We start from the raw sequence: 17,563 nt of genomic DNA on the forward strand, positions 1-17,563 counted from the left end.
CTAAGATCTGTGGGTTATTTTTTATGTTATTTGGAAAAATTTTAGTCATTTTTATCCAAATGACATTTGTGCCTTACTTGGTCATTTTTTTCCCTAGACTAAACTACATATATTTTAGACTGCTTGTTATTGTCCCGCAGGTCATCTTTTTAATCTGTTACTCTTTTTTTCTTCAGTATGCAATAACTTTTATCAATATGTTTTTTAATTTGGCCTTTTTTTAATGGTCTAATTTACTTTTAAATCTGTTCAATGAATTTTTTTTTTATTTCAGAGGTTGTATCATTTATTTCTATCTTCCCAGTATTGACCTCTTTATTACTTGTTTTTCCCTTGATTGTTGTCACACTTCTCTTTTTTTAATGTCTAATAACTTTTTAATTGTATACTGGACATTGGGTTGATACATTGTGGAGAGTTTGGATTTTATTATTTTCCTTTGAAGAAGGGTACATTTTATTTTAGCAGGTAGTTAAATTATTGGTGGGTCACCTTGATTGCAATTTTAGCCGTGTGTGTGTGTGTGTGTGTGTGTGTGTGTGTGAGAGAGAGTGAGAGAGAGAGAGAGAGAGAGAGAGAGAGAGAAAAGAGAGAGAGAGAGAGAGTTCTACGTTTTTGATTTTATTTCTAGGTCGTAAACCTTTATCCTGGGACTTATTTCTTACTCCCAAAACATGGAAATCTTGAGAAATTTACCAAGTTTCTTGAGCTTGATAGGACTTGAACTCTGAAATTTATCTTGTAGCCTTGGGGAGGTGGTGAAATTTCTGCCTGCCTCTTAGCCTTCTAGTAATTTCTAGACTTGATGAGTTTCTTTGTAGTCTTATCTTGTGTATGCACAGTTTAAGGTCACAGGTAGGGATTTGAAATGGATTCTATAGAGGTTTATGGCTCTATATGTCAAAGCATCTCCTCCTTTAACTTTAAGCTGCTCTGGCAGCCCCAGATTGTGACCTTTGACTTTTCTGCTTGAATTCTGTCACCCATGAACTGTACAAATTGGGAAGGGCTCACAGGGGAATGGACGGTTAGATGACTATCTCATTTAATAAAACTCCTTTTATTCAAGGGTTTGTACTTTTCAGTTTCTGCTCACTTTTGTTTGGTTTTTAGTGCCTTGAAGGAGATTTCCCCCCTTCTTTTGTACTATGATTCTTGATTTAATATCCTGCTAAATTGTAATTGATTATGTAATTGTTTTTCTTAATGTGTGTTTTGAGAGTAAAGGGTGTGCTATGTTGACCTTTATTGTAGCCCATTGTCTGACCCAGAGTAGTGCCCTTTACTTAGTGGCTACTTAGTAAGTGTTGAATTGCATGGTGATTTTTATGAAGACCAGAATTTAAACTTAAAGTTTTCTACTCATGGGTTAATCTTTTTAGTACACTACTTTGAATGTAAGTTCAAAGGAGATTATTTTAGGTAGATATTTTGAGTATTTTGAAGTATAGTATTTTTAAAAAAAAATGTACTCTTTTAAAATATTTATTTGAAAAATATTTTTTATTTTTATATTTTAATTTTAATTAATTTTAATGTTAACATATTTATCATACTATATAAATATTGCTCAAGTTATTGCCTAGACCTATTGGATGTTCAATCAAGGTTGATACCAAAAGATTATTTTGTATTAATTTTTATACATAAAACAGAACCACATCTTTATATAAAATAGACCAGAAATGTTTCTTTATTTAGACTAAAGATAGTTTCCAAATTTTGTAGCATGTGGTTGAAAATAATGTCTCTGAATAATTTTATTTTATAAAGGAACTCTACAATGTTATTTTAAATTAGACTTCTTAAGATCAATCAAATTTATTCCATCATGTCCAAAATTATATTAATAGAACTTTTTGGAGGAGTCATTCACATTTGCTTCTGTAATCAAATCTAATATTCTCATTTTGTGGAGAAGTGATTAGCTCTAATCTCAATAAATTAACCTGTTTTTAGGTATAATTATTTTAGTCATTAACATTTATTTAATATTAACCATACTTTGTTTTCATAGCTTAAAGAAGGTATGAAATTATTGGTAGGTCACCTTGATACCTGAACAGAAAGAGGTATTATATAAACTGGCTTCTCTACAATGGAGTTTGTAGTTTGTATGCAAATCTTGTACTTAATGCAGATCTCATTTGATGGTCATGCTAAACTCATTATATGTCAATTTCAAGAATAGGTTTTATTATTTATACCATAGAACACCATAGTTGCATATATCTATCTTTATAAATTTGTTTTATTTATTTGCATGTTAAAGAAGTACATTGCCAAATGAAGCTAAAAAACTTCCTTTTTTTTCTTCTTTAGAATCGAGTTTCTTACTGGGAAACGCCCAGATTGTAGATTGGCCTGTAGTTTATAGTAATGACGGTTTTTGCAAACTCTCTGGGTATCATCGAGCTGACGTCATGCAGAAAAGCAGCACTTGCAGGTAGGTAATAGAACAGCTCAGGAACCTTTTCTAAAGTTTAATGCTGCATGTGGCTTGAAAGGCTTAAATTGACTTAGGCTCATAGTGATATAGTGATGTATAATATACATTTGGTCTTCAAACCAGGGCCTGGCAAAGTGCCCTAGAAAGGCTTCCAATTAAGAGCAATAAAAGTGTGTTTTGTTATGTCAATGAGACGACTATTGGAAAGCCCTTAGGTACCTGAGGATGGGGGCTGGGTGCTGGGGGAACCCTTCACATGATTAAAGGGGCGGAACTTTCAGTACCCACTGACCCTAGTCATCTGACAGAGGGGCTGGAGCTTGACTCAAACACCAATGGCCAATGATCTAATCAATTGAGACGATGTAATAAGGCCTCCCTAAAAACTCAAAAGGACAAGGTTCCGAGAGCTTCGTGGTTGGTGAGTATGTGGAGGTGCTGGGAGGCGTGTGTGTGTGCTCCTCACCCTTTCCCCCTACCTCACCCCATGCATCTCCTTCATCTGGCTCTTCCTGAGTTACATTCTTTTTAAGTAAACCAGTACTTTGGTAAATAAAATGTTTCTCTGAGTCTGTGTGCTGCTCTAGAAAGTTAATCAAATCCAAGAAGGAGGCTGTGGGACCCTCTGATTTATAGCCTGCCCTCAAAAGTGCAAGTAACAACCAGGGCTTGTGACTGGTGGCTTCTGAAGGGGGTGCGGTGTCTTTTAAGACTGAACACTTAACCTGTGGAATCTGATGCTATCACAGAGTAGATAGTGTCATAATGGAGTTGAATCATAGGACTCCCTGTTGGCATCCCGAGAATTTCTTGTTGTTGGTGTGGGGACCCTCCCGCTTCTACCACACGCACACTGGGAATTGGTATCAAACCTATTTATTCACATATAAAAAAACCATAGTGTAAAAATTATATAAAAATATTCAGGAGACTAAATTATCAGTAGAAATATACAGTTTAGGAGCCGTTGGTGAAAACTTTTGCAAAGAGAAAGATTTTTGCACATCTGTGAATTTATGAAGTCATTCAATAAATATTTTTTGCTAACCCTCTGTGAGCCAGGAACTGCCTAGGTGCTGAGCGATCACAGGAGCACACTGCCTAAGGGAAGCACTGGTGGCTGCTAAAGCTATCATGAGCCAAGTAGAGGAAACAACCTCCAGCCCAGTAGGACATGGTTAAATAACAGCAATAAAGTTCTTATACCCTGTGTAAATCAATGTACTTTGTAATGTTGGTACATTGTACTGCTGCTGTTTTGCCTGACTTAGGAAAAACAGATTCTGGTATTAATATGAATTCTTTAAAAATATGCCATATCTGTGTGCTTAATGGGAACATTACAAAAAAGATTATAAAAAAGGAAATTCTATATAAGGAACTGATTTAGAACTGAAAACTTTTCACAATATTTCAATAAGCCCAGATGGGATGTTTCATCTTTAAACTAATTTTTCTTTAAAGATCTCACTTAAGAACCAAAATCATGTTCTTTTAGAATTCTGAGGGATCTGAATTATTTTCTATTCCAAGTCTTTTGTTTTTCAGAGAAAAGTGAGGTAAGAGTTTTATGTCAAGGGACTTGTCCAGGGAAATACAATATTTGTCTTGTTTCTACTCATTGAGAAACATTTTATGCATATATTTGTATATACAGGGACCCCTGAATATTCTGTATGTTTGTGGAGGGCATGGATTTCATATCATATCATGAATCTAAACCTGTCTACACACAGGAATCCCTTAGAGAGGTTTTGTAAAACATAGATTCTCATACTTCACCTCAAACCTATTTAATCAGAATCACCCAAGGTGTGTCAGGGAGGGGTGGGCAGGGGTGAGTAGTTTTTACTGTCCGCTCAGATGGTTCTGATGCTTAGCCAGACTTGAGAAACAATCTGTTTAAACACTCCCTTCTTTTATTTATTCTTTCCCAAGCAATACTCATTTTTCTCTACTAAATCATTCTCACTTCGAGTCTTCACTCTCAGGTCTGAAATTAGTAAACAGACTGATGAAAAACTGTTAGGGCCCCTCAATTGAGAAACTCCCTTTGGCAACACACATGCCTTTTGTGCCTTTTTATCTGTTGGGTAGATATTAGCTCTTGTTAAGATGTGTGTTCTAAATTCTGGGAGGTTAAGGTTTATATTGAGCATCTCTGCCCCCTTATGTCTCAGGAGGGTTTAGGTTAGAAAAATGTTAGTTTCATGGTAGATCTTACCTGTGGAACGGGCTCTGTGGAGAGTTCTAGGGGATGTAGATTCTCCCATATCTGTTTCCCTTTCTTGGACTTTGGATGTCCCGTCATCATGCCAACGCCTGTTTCAGATGCCATATTTCACCTGAAGGCATTTATGATTTTCTCAATACGATGTGGTTTCCCTCTCTCACTCCTAATAGTTCACTGTGTGGCATCATCTGGCCTTAAACTAACTTGCTTTCCTTTTCCCTTGCTTTTTAACAAATTATAAAACATATTTTTTTAATTTATTTTTTAGAGAGAGGGAAAGGGAGGGAGAAAGAGAGGGTGAGAAACATCAATGGGTGGTTGCCTCTCATATGTCCCCAGCAGGGGACTGGCCAGCAACCCAGGCATGTGCCCTGACTGGGAATTGAATCAGTAATGTCTTGGTTCGCAGGCTGGCACTTAATCCACTGAGCCACACCAACCAGGGCTTCCCTTGGGTTCTTACTTGCTATTGTTTTTGTTGTCATTTTTGTTGTCATTTCTGGGTTTAGTGTGAAGTCCTTCAGCTCTCTCTTCTTGCTTCCCATATATCTGTGCTGCCCACACCCCTCGGCCCCAGCCTGTTTTTTTTTTTGACAGGTGCAGTTTTTCCTACACAAGGCTCATTTAAAAAATGCTCGCATGTTATATTAGTATATTCTATCTATCCCCTAGAAGAGTTGCTTTTTCCCTCTTACCACCAGTGTCAGATTATAAATGTGTTGAAAATAAGGACTCCATCTTGCTCACTTTTACATGCACTACAGGACACGGTTCAGTGTTTTGTGTCAGCATTTGTTGAATTGGATTGGCTTGTTTTGCAATAAACGCTAACCTACATCTCAGATGCCTCCGTATAACATGCTTTTATTTATTGTATTTCATCCCAAGTGTTACAGTATTTAAGGTGGGCGAGGGAGCAGAGAGTTTTGGATTATGTTATGCTTTTTCATTTTTCTCTGTGGGAAGATGTCTCCCCCCAACCTTCCTTCACTGTTTTTAGAGAGTATTTTCAAAATGATAATATTCTTAACATAAACAGTTATCACTTGATTGCACAAAATGTCTAGTGTGTTTTATGTAATCTAAAAATTACAGTAAGTTTGGTGTCCTTACAGAGCGATGAAGACTAGCATCTGACATATAAGCAAATGAAATCCGAGCCCTCTCAGGTTTTCTTAGGGGCATAGTTGTTTTAATGCATGCACCTTTTAAAATTAGTCATCCCTTTTAAAAATTAAACTATACCCATTTTGTATTTACTGCAGCATCTTTTAGAAGAAGCAAGATCTAAAAACAATCAAAATGTCCAGTAGTAGATTTGTTAAAAAAATATCATGGCAAAACCCTAACTTTCTAAATCATATGTTGGAAGGATAATGACACTGGAAGAAGCTGACAACATATTATTAAGTAAAAAATATAAACAACCAACCAACCAACCAAACATAAAAACCAGTTTATAAACACTATCTGTATCATAATTCTCATTTTTTCCATATTTTTTAAATTCCCTGCATAAATCTATAAAAGCCTTTAAATATAAGACAGAAAGAAACAAAAAGAGGTTAGAAGAAAATTGTATATGTACACATTTAAAACTGCAGTGTTAATAGTTAAAAGTTATAGAGTTTTAGAATCACTGAATTCCAATTGAAGATAGAGATAAATAATTTGACATTGAGGTTAGCCTTGTAAATAATTCAAAGAATTTTATTGATCATCATTATTAATAATGACAAGTTTTGGAACAAGACTTGATATAAGAATAAGAAACTACAAATCAATGAGTGTCAGTTTGTGTGGAAAAAATATGATAATTTATGTGCCAGAAAAAAAGAATCATCTTTATATATAACTTGCATTAGATGGATTAAAGTAATAGGATTAAAGTAGTAACTGGGTAAGGATTCCATGCTCTATTTTTAATTGTTCATATATGAATTGTTTTATGGGAAAATAAAAAAATTAGTAATTTGTAATTTTACAATATCAAGAGGCAAAGATTTATTTCTTTTGTTTTCTTATTTTTTTCTCTTTCTAACCGTTTCCAGCCCTTTCCCCATTAGACCAGGTGCACAAACTCTAATTAAACTTACTCTTCAGTTTGTCCCAACATTATCATTGTGCTCTCTCTGGGGAGCTCTCTATATTATTTCTTTTCCCCTTTATGATATCCCTCATCCTCTCCTATAGTTATTCATTATGGCATGTTTGTCTTTTTAATCCATCTTCTATTTGTTTATTAAAGATATGTATTCTTAAATGATGTTGCTTTGTGTTTGTTTTTAAGAAACAATTCATGCCATGCAGTCAGATTTATAGTTTCTTATTTTTTTCATTCAACATGCTTTTGAGATTTTTTTATGTTGCTATATGATAATCTATTTCATTATGTCTGTTGTAGACTGCTCTTGTGTCTTCACAGCGTTCATTTGGTCTATTTTATTAGTCATGAACTCCGACTTCTGATATTTTGCTACCTCAAACAACTTGGAGAGAAACATCCTCATACACATCTTCTTGTGACCCCATCTGATTGTCCATCGATGCCCAGAAATAGGGTTGCTGGATAGTAAAATATACACAGAATTTGTACATTAACTGTTCTGAGATTGCTGGTGAGTGGCCTTCTATTTCATTCTCACCAGCCATGAGTGAGGAGTCCAATTTTCCTACATCCTTGTACTTCATAATAGTATCTAAATTTCTATTTTAATAATTCTGATGTGTTCCATGTACTGTCTCATTCTTATTTTAACAAAAATTAAAAACATATCCTCTAGCCCATTTTATTATCTAATAATTGTGTTCCACGCCTTTGGATCATTTCCTACTGCATTGTAATGGAGATTGTAGGTTTTCGGGGAATGGCAATTAAAGGCGTATGCTCTTATCTCATGACCCTGATATTCAAGATATACTATTGTAGGTTAGGTAGAAACCTCGTCAGATTAATAAAAAACTGAAAAAAATCTGAAACTCTAAAAACCCATTCTGCCTTTTTTTAAGGATAGAAGGGTGACAAGAGCAATCATGCTGGCAGGGAGGACTAGAATAGATAGATGCTTTTGAAATCACTTTTTTTCCCCTGTAACGGCTCCGTAGTAATCCTTTGCCCAAGCTATCAAATTAGAGAATGAAGCAGAGATATTAAGAGACACTTTATTGGATGTATTTCATAAGTAGTTTTATTAACACAAGATTATCTCAGCCAACAAGAGCACATTACATATGATGGATGTCAGTCAGCCTGGTTCCCTTTGGCTGCGGGCTCTGCTTTACACAGAGGCCCAAAGCGAAGTGTTGGAGCAGAGGTGCCTCTGTGATGCTCATGCTCCAAAGCTTAGAGGTGTCCAGGGCTATTGCCTAGATTCCCTTAATTACATGTCATGTGTCTACTCCTTATGACTTTATCTGTGTCCTTGTAAGACCATTTAAATTAATGGGTAGTGAAACCTTTTGGTTACAATCTACTATATAGTAGACGTATATAAAGTAATGCTTTGAATTATTCCAAACCGACCTCTTTCAGATTTTGAAAGATGTGATATCATTTGTTTCTAAATTCTCCTTTTATTCCTCCTCTCAGGCTTCTTTTGGTCCTTGGACTATAGATCTCAGCCCATCCTCCCATTAACTGTGCGATGGTTTTACTGCAGTGGCTGGTTCCGAGCTGAGGACCACATTTACCAGCTAACTGCATTAAGTCAATCTGTGCTTTCTGTGATGAAGCATTCGCTAGTAGTCTATGACCTACAGCCTGAAGATAATATTTTTCTTTTTTAGTGGTGACTGAATGCGGTGTTTTAGTTCAGGAACATTGTTTGACCATTAGCAGAATGAAGTAGCTAGCAGAATTCATGATTGTGTTATACTTTTTTTTTTTTTTTTTTAGTTTGTAAGTTTCCTTTGTCCCTTGGAAGTCTATTCGTAGCCATGCTTACTATGAGGTATCATAATGATGCTTGTTTATGAGATTTTGATGGCAGAACAAGGGATCAAAAAATAAATAAGTAGTAAGTTCCACTATAAACCAAAGTTGCCTGTCCCCAGAAGTTTCCTAGGGCAGACTGTGCATGAAACATGTACTGCCAACTGTTCAGGCAAGCTGGATGGGGTTTAGGCCAGGCCTGAGGAAAGTATCTCCCTTACTCTCAAGACCAGATCTTACAATCACTGAGTTGTGTGGCAAGAAAAGTGGCCAGATAATCCAGGAGCAGGCCCGGGCTGAGTTTATGCTTCAACCTCATTGTTTAGCAAAGAAAGAAGACACACAAAATAAAGTGCGTCTCCCATTAAGATTCAGTGACCCAGTGACCCTGACCATTAACAAGCATGGCCCAACCCCTGTCCTAGAATCTTGGAGAAACAGGGGAGTGGGGTTGGGGCTGAATGGGCGTTCTTCTAACCCCACCCATAAGAAGCATTCCAGTAATCACTCGGCCATTGTACCACGCATTCTAATTGGCAACTTCATATGCATTATCCTTTTAATCCTCAACCTCTGGGTTATGTTAACATTCTCATCATTTTACTGATGAGGAAACTGAGAGTCAGAGAGACTGTACCACTTACCTGTGAATTTCAGTCCTCCAAGTGCAGTGATTCTGCTATATCATGACTGCTCAGTATTATAGCAGAGATAGATTGCGTCTATACGTTGAATTTTCCCTTCCAATAAAATAAACAGTGCAGTTGTAGAAGTCATTTATAATATTGGTGAAACAATGTAAGAAATGAGACTATTTCTCCAGAAAAGTTCTATTCAGATTAAAAGAGACTATTCAGATTGTAATAGTCTGGGACTTTTTTCTTAAAATGCCTTTGTATTAGCTTAGGAGATTTTAGCATTGGGAGGGTTAAAATAATGGAAAATATATTAAGGAATTTTCGTAGTTTATATTAGAAATTGCAGGTTTTCATCTTCTCTCCAGAATTTTAACTGAATCAGACTTGGGGTATATTTCAAGAAGAAACAGTCAATTTTCAAAACAGTCTCTTTTTTTAAGTTGTAACTTAATTTTCTATTAGTTTATTTTTCACAATTATTATCCTTGTTACTTGTTACATTACAGACCTTTTCTTTCTTTTTTTACTTTTTTATTTTGGCCAGTTGTGCATATTATATTTTAGTTTATTGAACTATAGAACCCTGACATTTAGTAATAGAAGTAAATTGGTTTTTATTTTCTTTTTCTCAGGACCACAAACATTTAGTTAGCTCAATTACCCTGCTTTTCCTATTTTCTTTTTATTAAAGAGATTTTAGATTAAAAATACAGTAAATCATTATCATCATTTTAAAAAATCATTGATTAAAAACTTTACCTGTCTGTAAAGAATATTATTAGCAGTATTAAACTAATGTTTTATTTTTGGAGGGTGAAACTTTGTGCTTTTTCACTGAAGTATTCTAATTTAATTACAATACCTTCAAGGTATTTTCATAAAATCTCCATGAACTAAAATACAGGCTTTAGACAGAAACAACGGTCTGTCTTTTCCTCACTCCCCCTTTCTTCCTCCCTTCCCCCTCCCTCCTTCCCTCTCTCTCCTCCTTCCCCCCTTCCTTCCTTCCTCCCTACCTGCCTCCCTCCTTCCTTCCTTTCTTTCTTTTATTGTATTTTTCCATTACCATTTATCTTCCTTATACCTCCCTCCCTCCTGCAATCACCACACCCTTGTCTGTGAGTCCTTTTTCCTTTCTTGCTCGATCCCTCCACCCCCTAACCACTGCCTGCCCCAGAGCTGTCAGGCAGGCACTGAAAACGCATATGTTAGTTTAGCTATTAGATTGGGAGTTAGAATCTGTTATTTTATTCTGAGATTCCCATTTATTTTACTGTTATAGCAACAATGAAAATATCTCTTTAAAATAAAAATAGAAATCTTATAATTGAAAACACAGGATGTACCTTGCTTGGGCAGTTTTTGGTCTGTATCATCTACTTCCTTTCATTTCTTCATTTCCAGAATTCTAGCTCCTTAGTATACTATAAGATTGGTCTTACAGTATAAGTTACTCTGATTTCTAGTGATATGGCATTGCTAGTGAACCCTGCTGGTCTTTGATGGATATCGCTAACAAGCTACTTTTCAAGTTGTAAATTTTTTAGATTGATATATTCAGGGGCAGTTTTTTTCCATGAGGGAGGAAAATATTAACCCTCAAGGGCCCATTTGATGGGTGGATGTCTTTCAAGGTTCTGTGTGTAATTTTGTTAATAATTTTGCATTCTTTTCCTTAGAGAAGGCCCCTCAAATTGTATAAGCTTTAGGCCCATCACACTTAGATTTGCCTCTGGCCAACATGCTAACTCACTGAAAACTGGAACAAAAGCAATAGTGAGGATATACTTGAGTCTTCAAAAACTTGTTCAAGGTACTAGAAGTAGTGACATAGATTTCTTCTAGGTGGAAGAAATGATTTAGACAATTTTACTCACTAGCAGAACTACGTAAAGAAGGGGAGGGGTCATCAAGGAACATGTATAAAGGACACATGGACAAAGCCAAAACGGGGGTAGGATTGAGGGTGGGAGGTGGAGGTGGATGGGGCGGGGGGGAGTTCTGGGGGGAAAAATGGAGACAACTGTACTTTAACAACAATAAAAAAACAAAACAAAACCAGGTGAACAACTGATGATTGTGAAAGCGTTGAGAATAGAGTTTTAGAGGCTTGTAGTTCTTGACTAAGTTCTGTTTGGTAGACTATTATTAGACTTTTGGTGAATTTCTTTTAGGAAAATAGATAATTTTAAACATTAGGAAAATTTTGTAAGATGTAGAAGCTTGCCCTTCAATCGATGTTTTACATGTTTCTTTAGTCATAGTAATAGTGTATGTCTCCTTCAGTTTTCCTTCTATTAGCCATACTTGTTTGTATCTTTAAAAATCCTCATAAATGATGAAAATGCCAATGCATTATAAGTGTAATATGAATTCTTCATGCTTTGTTGCATATAGGAGTATAAAAAAGATCATGCAAGCTAAAACCATATGATACTATCTCAATACTCAATGGAAAAAATTATGATTGTTCCTTGACCTTTAATGATGTCAAAACATTGAAAACTCTCTTACTGTTGGTTATAAATATACAGAAATAAAAATATTTATAAAACCAATATTTAGTATACTATAATTCAGAATCTTAGAAACATTGAGAACTAAAGTGTTTCATTTCTTTGCAAAAAACTATCACAAGTCATTTGAACATTTCTTGCTTTCTTGTAAAATAACTTATGACATAAAGACATTTTTCTCCCATCTTGTAAATGGTCAGACTCTTTTCTAGGTTGGAATCAACTTTCAATCTTTTTTCTCCCATGGTCACATTGTGAACTATCTCCTAGGGTTCCTTTAATGTGAAGTTTTGTTTTTTTAAACATTTTTGTCACTTTGTTTGAGAAAAACTTGATCCTTTTGTCCTAATCCTTTCCTTGATGTATGTGGGTAAGTACACCTTCCCTAAGTCTCTCTGGCTGCAGATATGGAGTCTCTCAATGGTAGTCATGTCAGTGTTCCCACGTTCACCTATTTCTTCTATAACCTCATTTATGTTCAAATCAAATTCACTTTCAGCATGAAGATCTTTTTTTTGGATGGACTTAAATCTTTGATGGCTACTTCCAGCTTTTGACTTCCATTTTTATAAAATGTCAAGTGGATTTATCATTGGGAAACAAGGAGGCAACATAGCTACATGTTCTGCCTCTGTGTGTGAACTGAGTAACGGACGCACAGTGACCAGTACTGACAAACTTTGAAGAAGTTAGGCAGTTGGCCTCTGATTGTGATGTGTTATCTGTTATTTACCAGAGCTTAGTAGACTGAAAAGCTAATAGCAAAGTTTGAGCTTTATGCCATTATTCGTGTTAATATTCGATGGTAACTGAGATTTGCATGGTGTTGTTGGGAAACTGGTGTTATTTAACTACACCATGGTAATTGAAATCTGTGTGTATATGAACTGTGTAAAATGAGGACTCCTTCTTGCTTTCTTTGTTTCTGTAAGTTTGAAATAACCTCTAAAGCTAGCTTTTAGCAAGAAGTTTAACAATCATGATCAAAATATGGTTTAAGTATTTTAGTTCATTTTGTGGGAGCAAGATTTCATTTTGTAACTAAATTTGATTACTTAATCAACAAAGACAAGTATATGATTTTAGGTAGAATTTGAAAAGCAACACAAAACTGAAATGGATTGTTTTTTTCCCCAGTTTTATGTATGGGGAATTGACTGACAAGAAGACCATTGAGAAAGTCAGGCAGACTTTTGACAACTACGAGTCAAACTGCTTTGAAGTTCTCCTGTACAAGAAAAACAGTAGGTATCTAAATTATCAATAAGCTGTACCAACTCTTTATTAATGTTACATTTTGGTAAGTGGTAGTTGAGCTGTAGTGTAGAGAGAATATAAAACTTTGTTTCTTTTCTTGGCAGGGACAAGGGATGCAAGTACAATTAGATAGCAAAATTAATAAATGATTCTGGCTATGAAAAGCAACCTGCTGAAGAATGGAAGAAAAGCATGGTGCATTTTAGATGTGATTTTTTTGTGTGTGTATGTGCATTTGTGTCAGGTGGTAACTAATACTCATGGTAACAATTTTATAGTTATGTGATAGCAGCTAAAAATGAGAGAAACTTATTAATTTCTTTTATGGATTAAAGTGAAAGGTGATTGGTTTTACTGGGTAAGTGTGATTACCTTTGTATACATCATATGTAGATAGAATGTAAATACAGGGTAGCTACTTGAGGTGAAACTTTATTAATACAGCCTTTTGCTAGACTCCGGCTCTTGTCTGGAACTAGTGTGTAACTAGTGGAGGTAGTCATTATTGTAGAACAGACCGTTCATATCTGGTAAATTTATAGTGATTTTTATGAACTGTTTTGTGGGATGAGATTTGTGAGTGGTCAGTTATTCATTGTGTAATAACCTAAGGCCTCGTGGTAGGGACTCTCCGCCAGAGTGCGGGAGAAGAACCCAACCAAACAAAAAAACAACTAGTACACTCATCAGCCAAGACTCCTAACTCATTTTCTTTTAATAGTCATTTACTTTTATTTCTTTTTGCTGCTTTTGCAAACTGACTTTTATTTTAAATTAAAAAAATAGTTTATTTTTTCCCATTATCATTGATCCCCCCATACCTCTTCTACTTCTGCCCTCTACCTTGCCCCCACCCCCCACAGTCACATGAGTACTTTTCTCTTTCTCCCTCCTCCCCCGTCCCTCAGAGCTGTCAGCATGTTCTCTCTGAGTCTGTCTCTGTTTTGCTTGTTAGTTCAATTTGTTCATTAGATTCCACATACGAATGAAATCACATGGTACTTGTCTTTCTCTGACTGGCTTATTTCACTTAGCATAATGTTCTCCAGGTGCATCCATGTTGTCACAAAAGGTAGAAATTTTCTTCTTTTTAATGGCTGAATAGTATTCCATTGTGAGAATGTACCATCTCACCCCAAAGTGGCAGAATATACATTCTTTCAGTTTTTTAAAAAAAATAAACAGTTACTTCATAAGCTGAACCCATTTATTCAGTATTAATGGTATATGATAGCAAAACCAATTATCATCTTCAGTGAAAATTGATGCAGTTTGGAATACACGCTTAACTTCAACAGGAAGTACTTGTTCCATGTTCAGTGAGTGCCTGTTGGGTCTTGTGGAGCATACATTATTCTCCATTTTACCTCAAACATTTATTTCCATTGGAATATTTGAAATTAAACTTAAATTTATCATTTTAAATTAATAGACCATTATAGGGATGACAACAACCATGGTTATTGCTTCCAGTAGTGCACTTGGCAATGGGAACAATATCCTTTAGTGGTTTTGCCTAAGGAAGTCTTAACGTCCTATCTTTCATTTTATTAGTAGAATCAAAGCTGAGAGGCATTTCTCTTTGAAGTCATACCCAAATGTCTGTTGGCTTGTCACCTAGAAAACGATCCATTTTAAGTGATCAGCAGTACCCTCTATGAGAAAAAAGTCAGGCTGTATGTTTTTTTTTTTTTCCTCACCAGGCCCACATACATATTGATAATTCATAGTAGATTCTTATGCCAAAATCCCCTTATGTTTTCATATACTACTGTTATCCCTTAAATGACTTAGAAAAATGTCTCAAGTTTAGCAAATAGTTTAAGAACACTCCATATTACTAAGGTCATTCCACTCTGGCATTTAAGCAGAATAAACAAATCTTTGCCTCATTTTAAAGCATCAAAAGCCAGTTCATAGTTTCTGAGTTTGTCAAAAATACCTCGGTGGAAATTCTATTTTCTTATATCCTTTAAATCATGTTAGCAATAACTTAAATTTTACATCTCTTTTTGAGAAGATTTAGATTGTCTGCTTTATTTTAATGGCTTGAAATAATTATCTGGCCTTTGTACAGGCTTGTCTGGTTCTTTTCAGATAAGTATGTATATATATTTAGATGTCTTCTTAGAGCTAGTAAAAGACAGAGCCCATAGTACCAAAGATTAAAACTCCTCTCTCCTTTCTGTGTAGTATCTGCATTGAGTTTTTTCCCCTTTAATATGAAGGAAAGATATTACCTATGAATTATAATCGAGTCCTACTATACTTAACAGCAGCTTTAAAAGAATCTTGTAAATAGTAAGCTGAAGGCTTTTCAACATCAACTGAAAAGAGTGTATTCTTGTGACTTAAAATGTTAATAGAAAAATTCGCAAGTCTGTAGAAAACTGTTTTGGAAATGCCTGCATGCCACCTCCTCCCAATACTTTCATTAAGTAATTAGGTTAAACACCATTTTGGAAGCGGGGAGATTGAGGTACCCTATTTAACATGTGTCACGACTGACATTTCAGTTTGCAACCTCTATTCTTCAGGCCTATTGCTCTGATTAGCAGGGGGCTGTTTCTGCTGTTGGCAAAGAAACAGTGGCTCTGAGATGATGATTGAAAATGGCTCTTTGTGTCTACACAAAGGGCAGAACTGTGCTGACTGGGTCCGCTCCAAATAATGGCAGGGCACTGCCTTGAATTTCCTGCAGCTACAAGCCTCCCTGCTTAACCCTCCCAGATAGCTCGTCCTCCTGAAGCCCAGATTCAGGATATGGTTATTTCACCAGCCACTCAGCAAGTACACAGCCTGCTTGGGGAAGTGTGGCCCTGTACTTCAACTTGAAGAAAAGTTCACCGTGATATCTGAAAGCAATTTGAAAAAACAGTTCTGAGTCTATGCCACAATTTGAAATGTTGCTGTTTTCACAGAAAGATATGAGCTGTAACGTCATCTCTTTCTGCTCAGATTTCTAATAGACAGACCTTGGAAAACAACTTAGGTTTAATGCCCTTTTCCCTCTGTTATGATGCTGTGGCCTCAAACTCACTATGCTGGAATAGCTATAGGTCATGGATCTCTGGCATCTGGGTCTGGTGATTTGTAAAACTGTGCTCATCACTCACAGTTCCTGGACACACTGTGTAAAATAAGAATCAGAAAACAAAGAAAAAGGCTCTCTGGAAGATGGTATGATTGTTTCCGAAGTCCCTGTGTCACCCTGTGATCACTTTGGAAAGGACCATATCCTTCCCTAGGACTCCTGGGGTTGCAAAGAACCTAGCTGTCAAAACTGAATATTTCTGCCCTTAATGGTGTGGCTCAGTGGGTTGGGTATCTTCCCACAAACCAAAAGGTTACTGGTTTGATTCCAGGTCAGGGCACACAGGCCTTGGTTGCAGGCCAGGTCTCCAGCTGGGAGCATGCAAGGGTCAACTGATGGATGTTTCTCTTTCTCTTGCCCTTTCTCTAAAAATAAAGAAGTAAAATCTTAAAAAGAAAAAAAGGAAAAAACAAACAAAATATCCCCATGAACATTCCCATAGAAATCTCTTCTCTTTAATTCTCTGACTTCTTGAATCTGGTAGTTAAGTTACCTCATCTTGTCTAAATGACAAATTCCCTTATGTGGTGATATTATTACGTGACTTTTTTTGGCCACAGGTATGGAGGTGCTTCTCATTGGGTTTTCATTGGTAGCCACTAACAGGCTATCAAGTCTCACTTAGAGACTATTTATAGCCATAAAGTTCACTCCTCAAATTCCATCCTTATAAAGGCCTTTATGTCTTTAAGGTAGAATATTTGGAGAGGCTTTGCTGCACAGTGGCTTAGAATGAATATGATGAAAAATATGTCTTTTAGATTCAGATGGAATATTCCTTCAGTGTTTTATCATTTAATGGATAATTACTCCTTTGAAGGCATGTCTCTTGCCTTCAAATATTTATTTGACATAGTGCCAGTTCCTGATTTGTTCAGAACCTAAGCCTTGAATACTTTGAAACTATCCTCTGAAGTCTGCAGGAGCAATTGTTTGAGGAAATTGGTGACAGAGTCTAGCCTCCTGCTTTGAGGGGAAAGGTCGGAAGCAGTGGCTCATAAAGACACCTGAGATTCTCAAGGGCCAGGGACATTATTTTTCTTTAACATTGTATAAAGGCTTCAGGTAGAGCTCTGTGTCCACCAGGCTTCAAGTGTCTCTGGTGTGGGGATGCAGTCAAAACGGTAGAGGTATCTTATAGGTCTGTCTGAGCATTTCAGATGTTCCTTCTGGAAGAATACCTACCAGAGCCTCAGGCATTGTTGTTGAAGCCCATTGGAAACACTTCTCATGGTGACAAGGAGAAGCCTGTAGGAGTGGTCACATTGGGTGAGGCTCTCAACAGGAAGTCAGGGAGAGCAGCTGTTGTGACAGGAGCCAGGCCTAAAGGTGATGCTGGCGTTACCTCAGCAGCAAGGCTGACTTTGTGCTCCTGCATTGTACTTGACTTGCAAATTTTGCTATTTTGGGTTGGAAAAGATGCTTATTATTTATTGAGCAACTGG

At 36.2% G+C, this 17,563-nt stretch overlaps 1 protein-coding gene across 1 annotated transcript in view; it reads left to right on the forward strand.

Moving 5' to 3' along the window:
- KCNH5 (potassium voltage-gated channel subfamily H member 5) overlaps window positions 1-17,563 on the forward strand; it is a 244,307-nt gene that overhangs the window by 18,891 nt on the left and 207,853 nt on the right. The window contains exons 2-3 of the mRNA XM_054567028.1: window positions 2,323-2,446; window positions 12,905-13,011. Of these exons, the coding sequence (XP_054423003.1) occupies window positions 2,323-2,446; window positions 12,905-13,011 (231 nt within the window). The remainder of the gene's footprint in view (window positions 1-2,322; window positions 2,447-12,904; window positions 13,012-17,563) is intronic.

The sequence above is a fragment of the Pteronotus mesoamericanus genome, unplaced genomic scaffold (assembly GCF_021234165.1).
Source record: "Pteronotus mesoamericanus isolate MK-2021 breed Mesoamerican mustached bat unplaced genomic scaffold, CSHL_Meso_final contig_182, whole genome shotgun sequence".
Taxonomy (NCBI): Eukaryota; Metazoa; Chordata; class Mammalia; order Chiroptera; family Mormoopidae; genus Pteronotus; species Pteronotus mesoamericanus.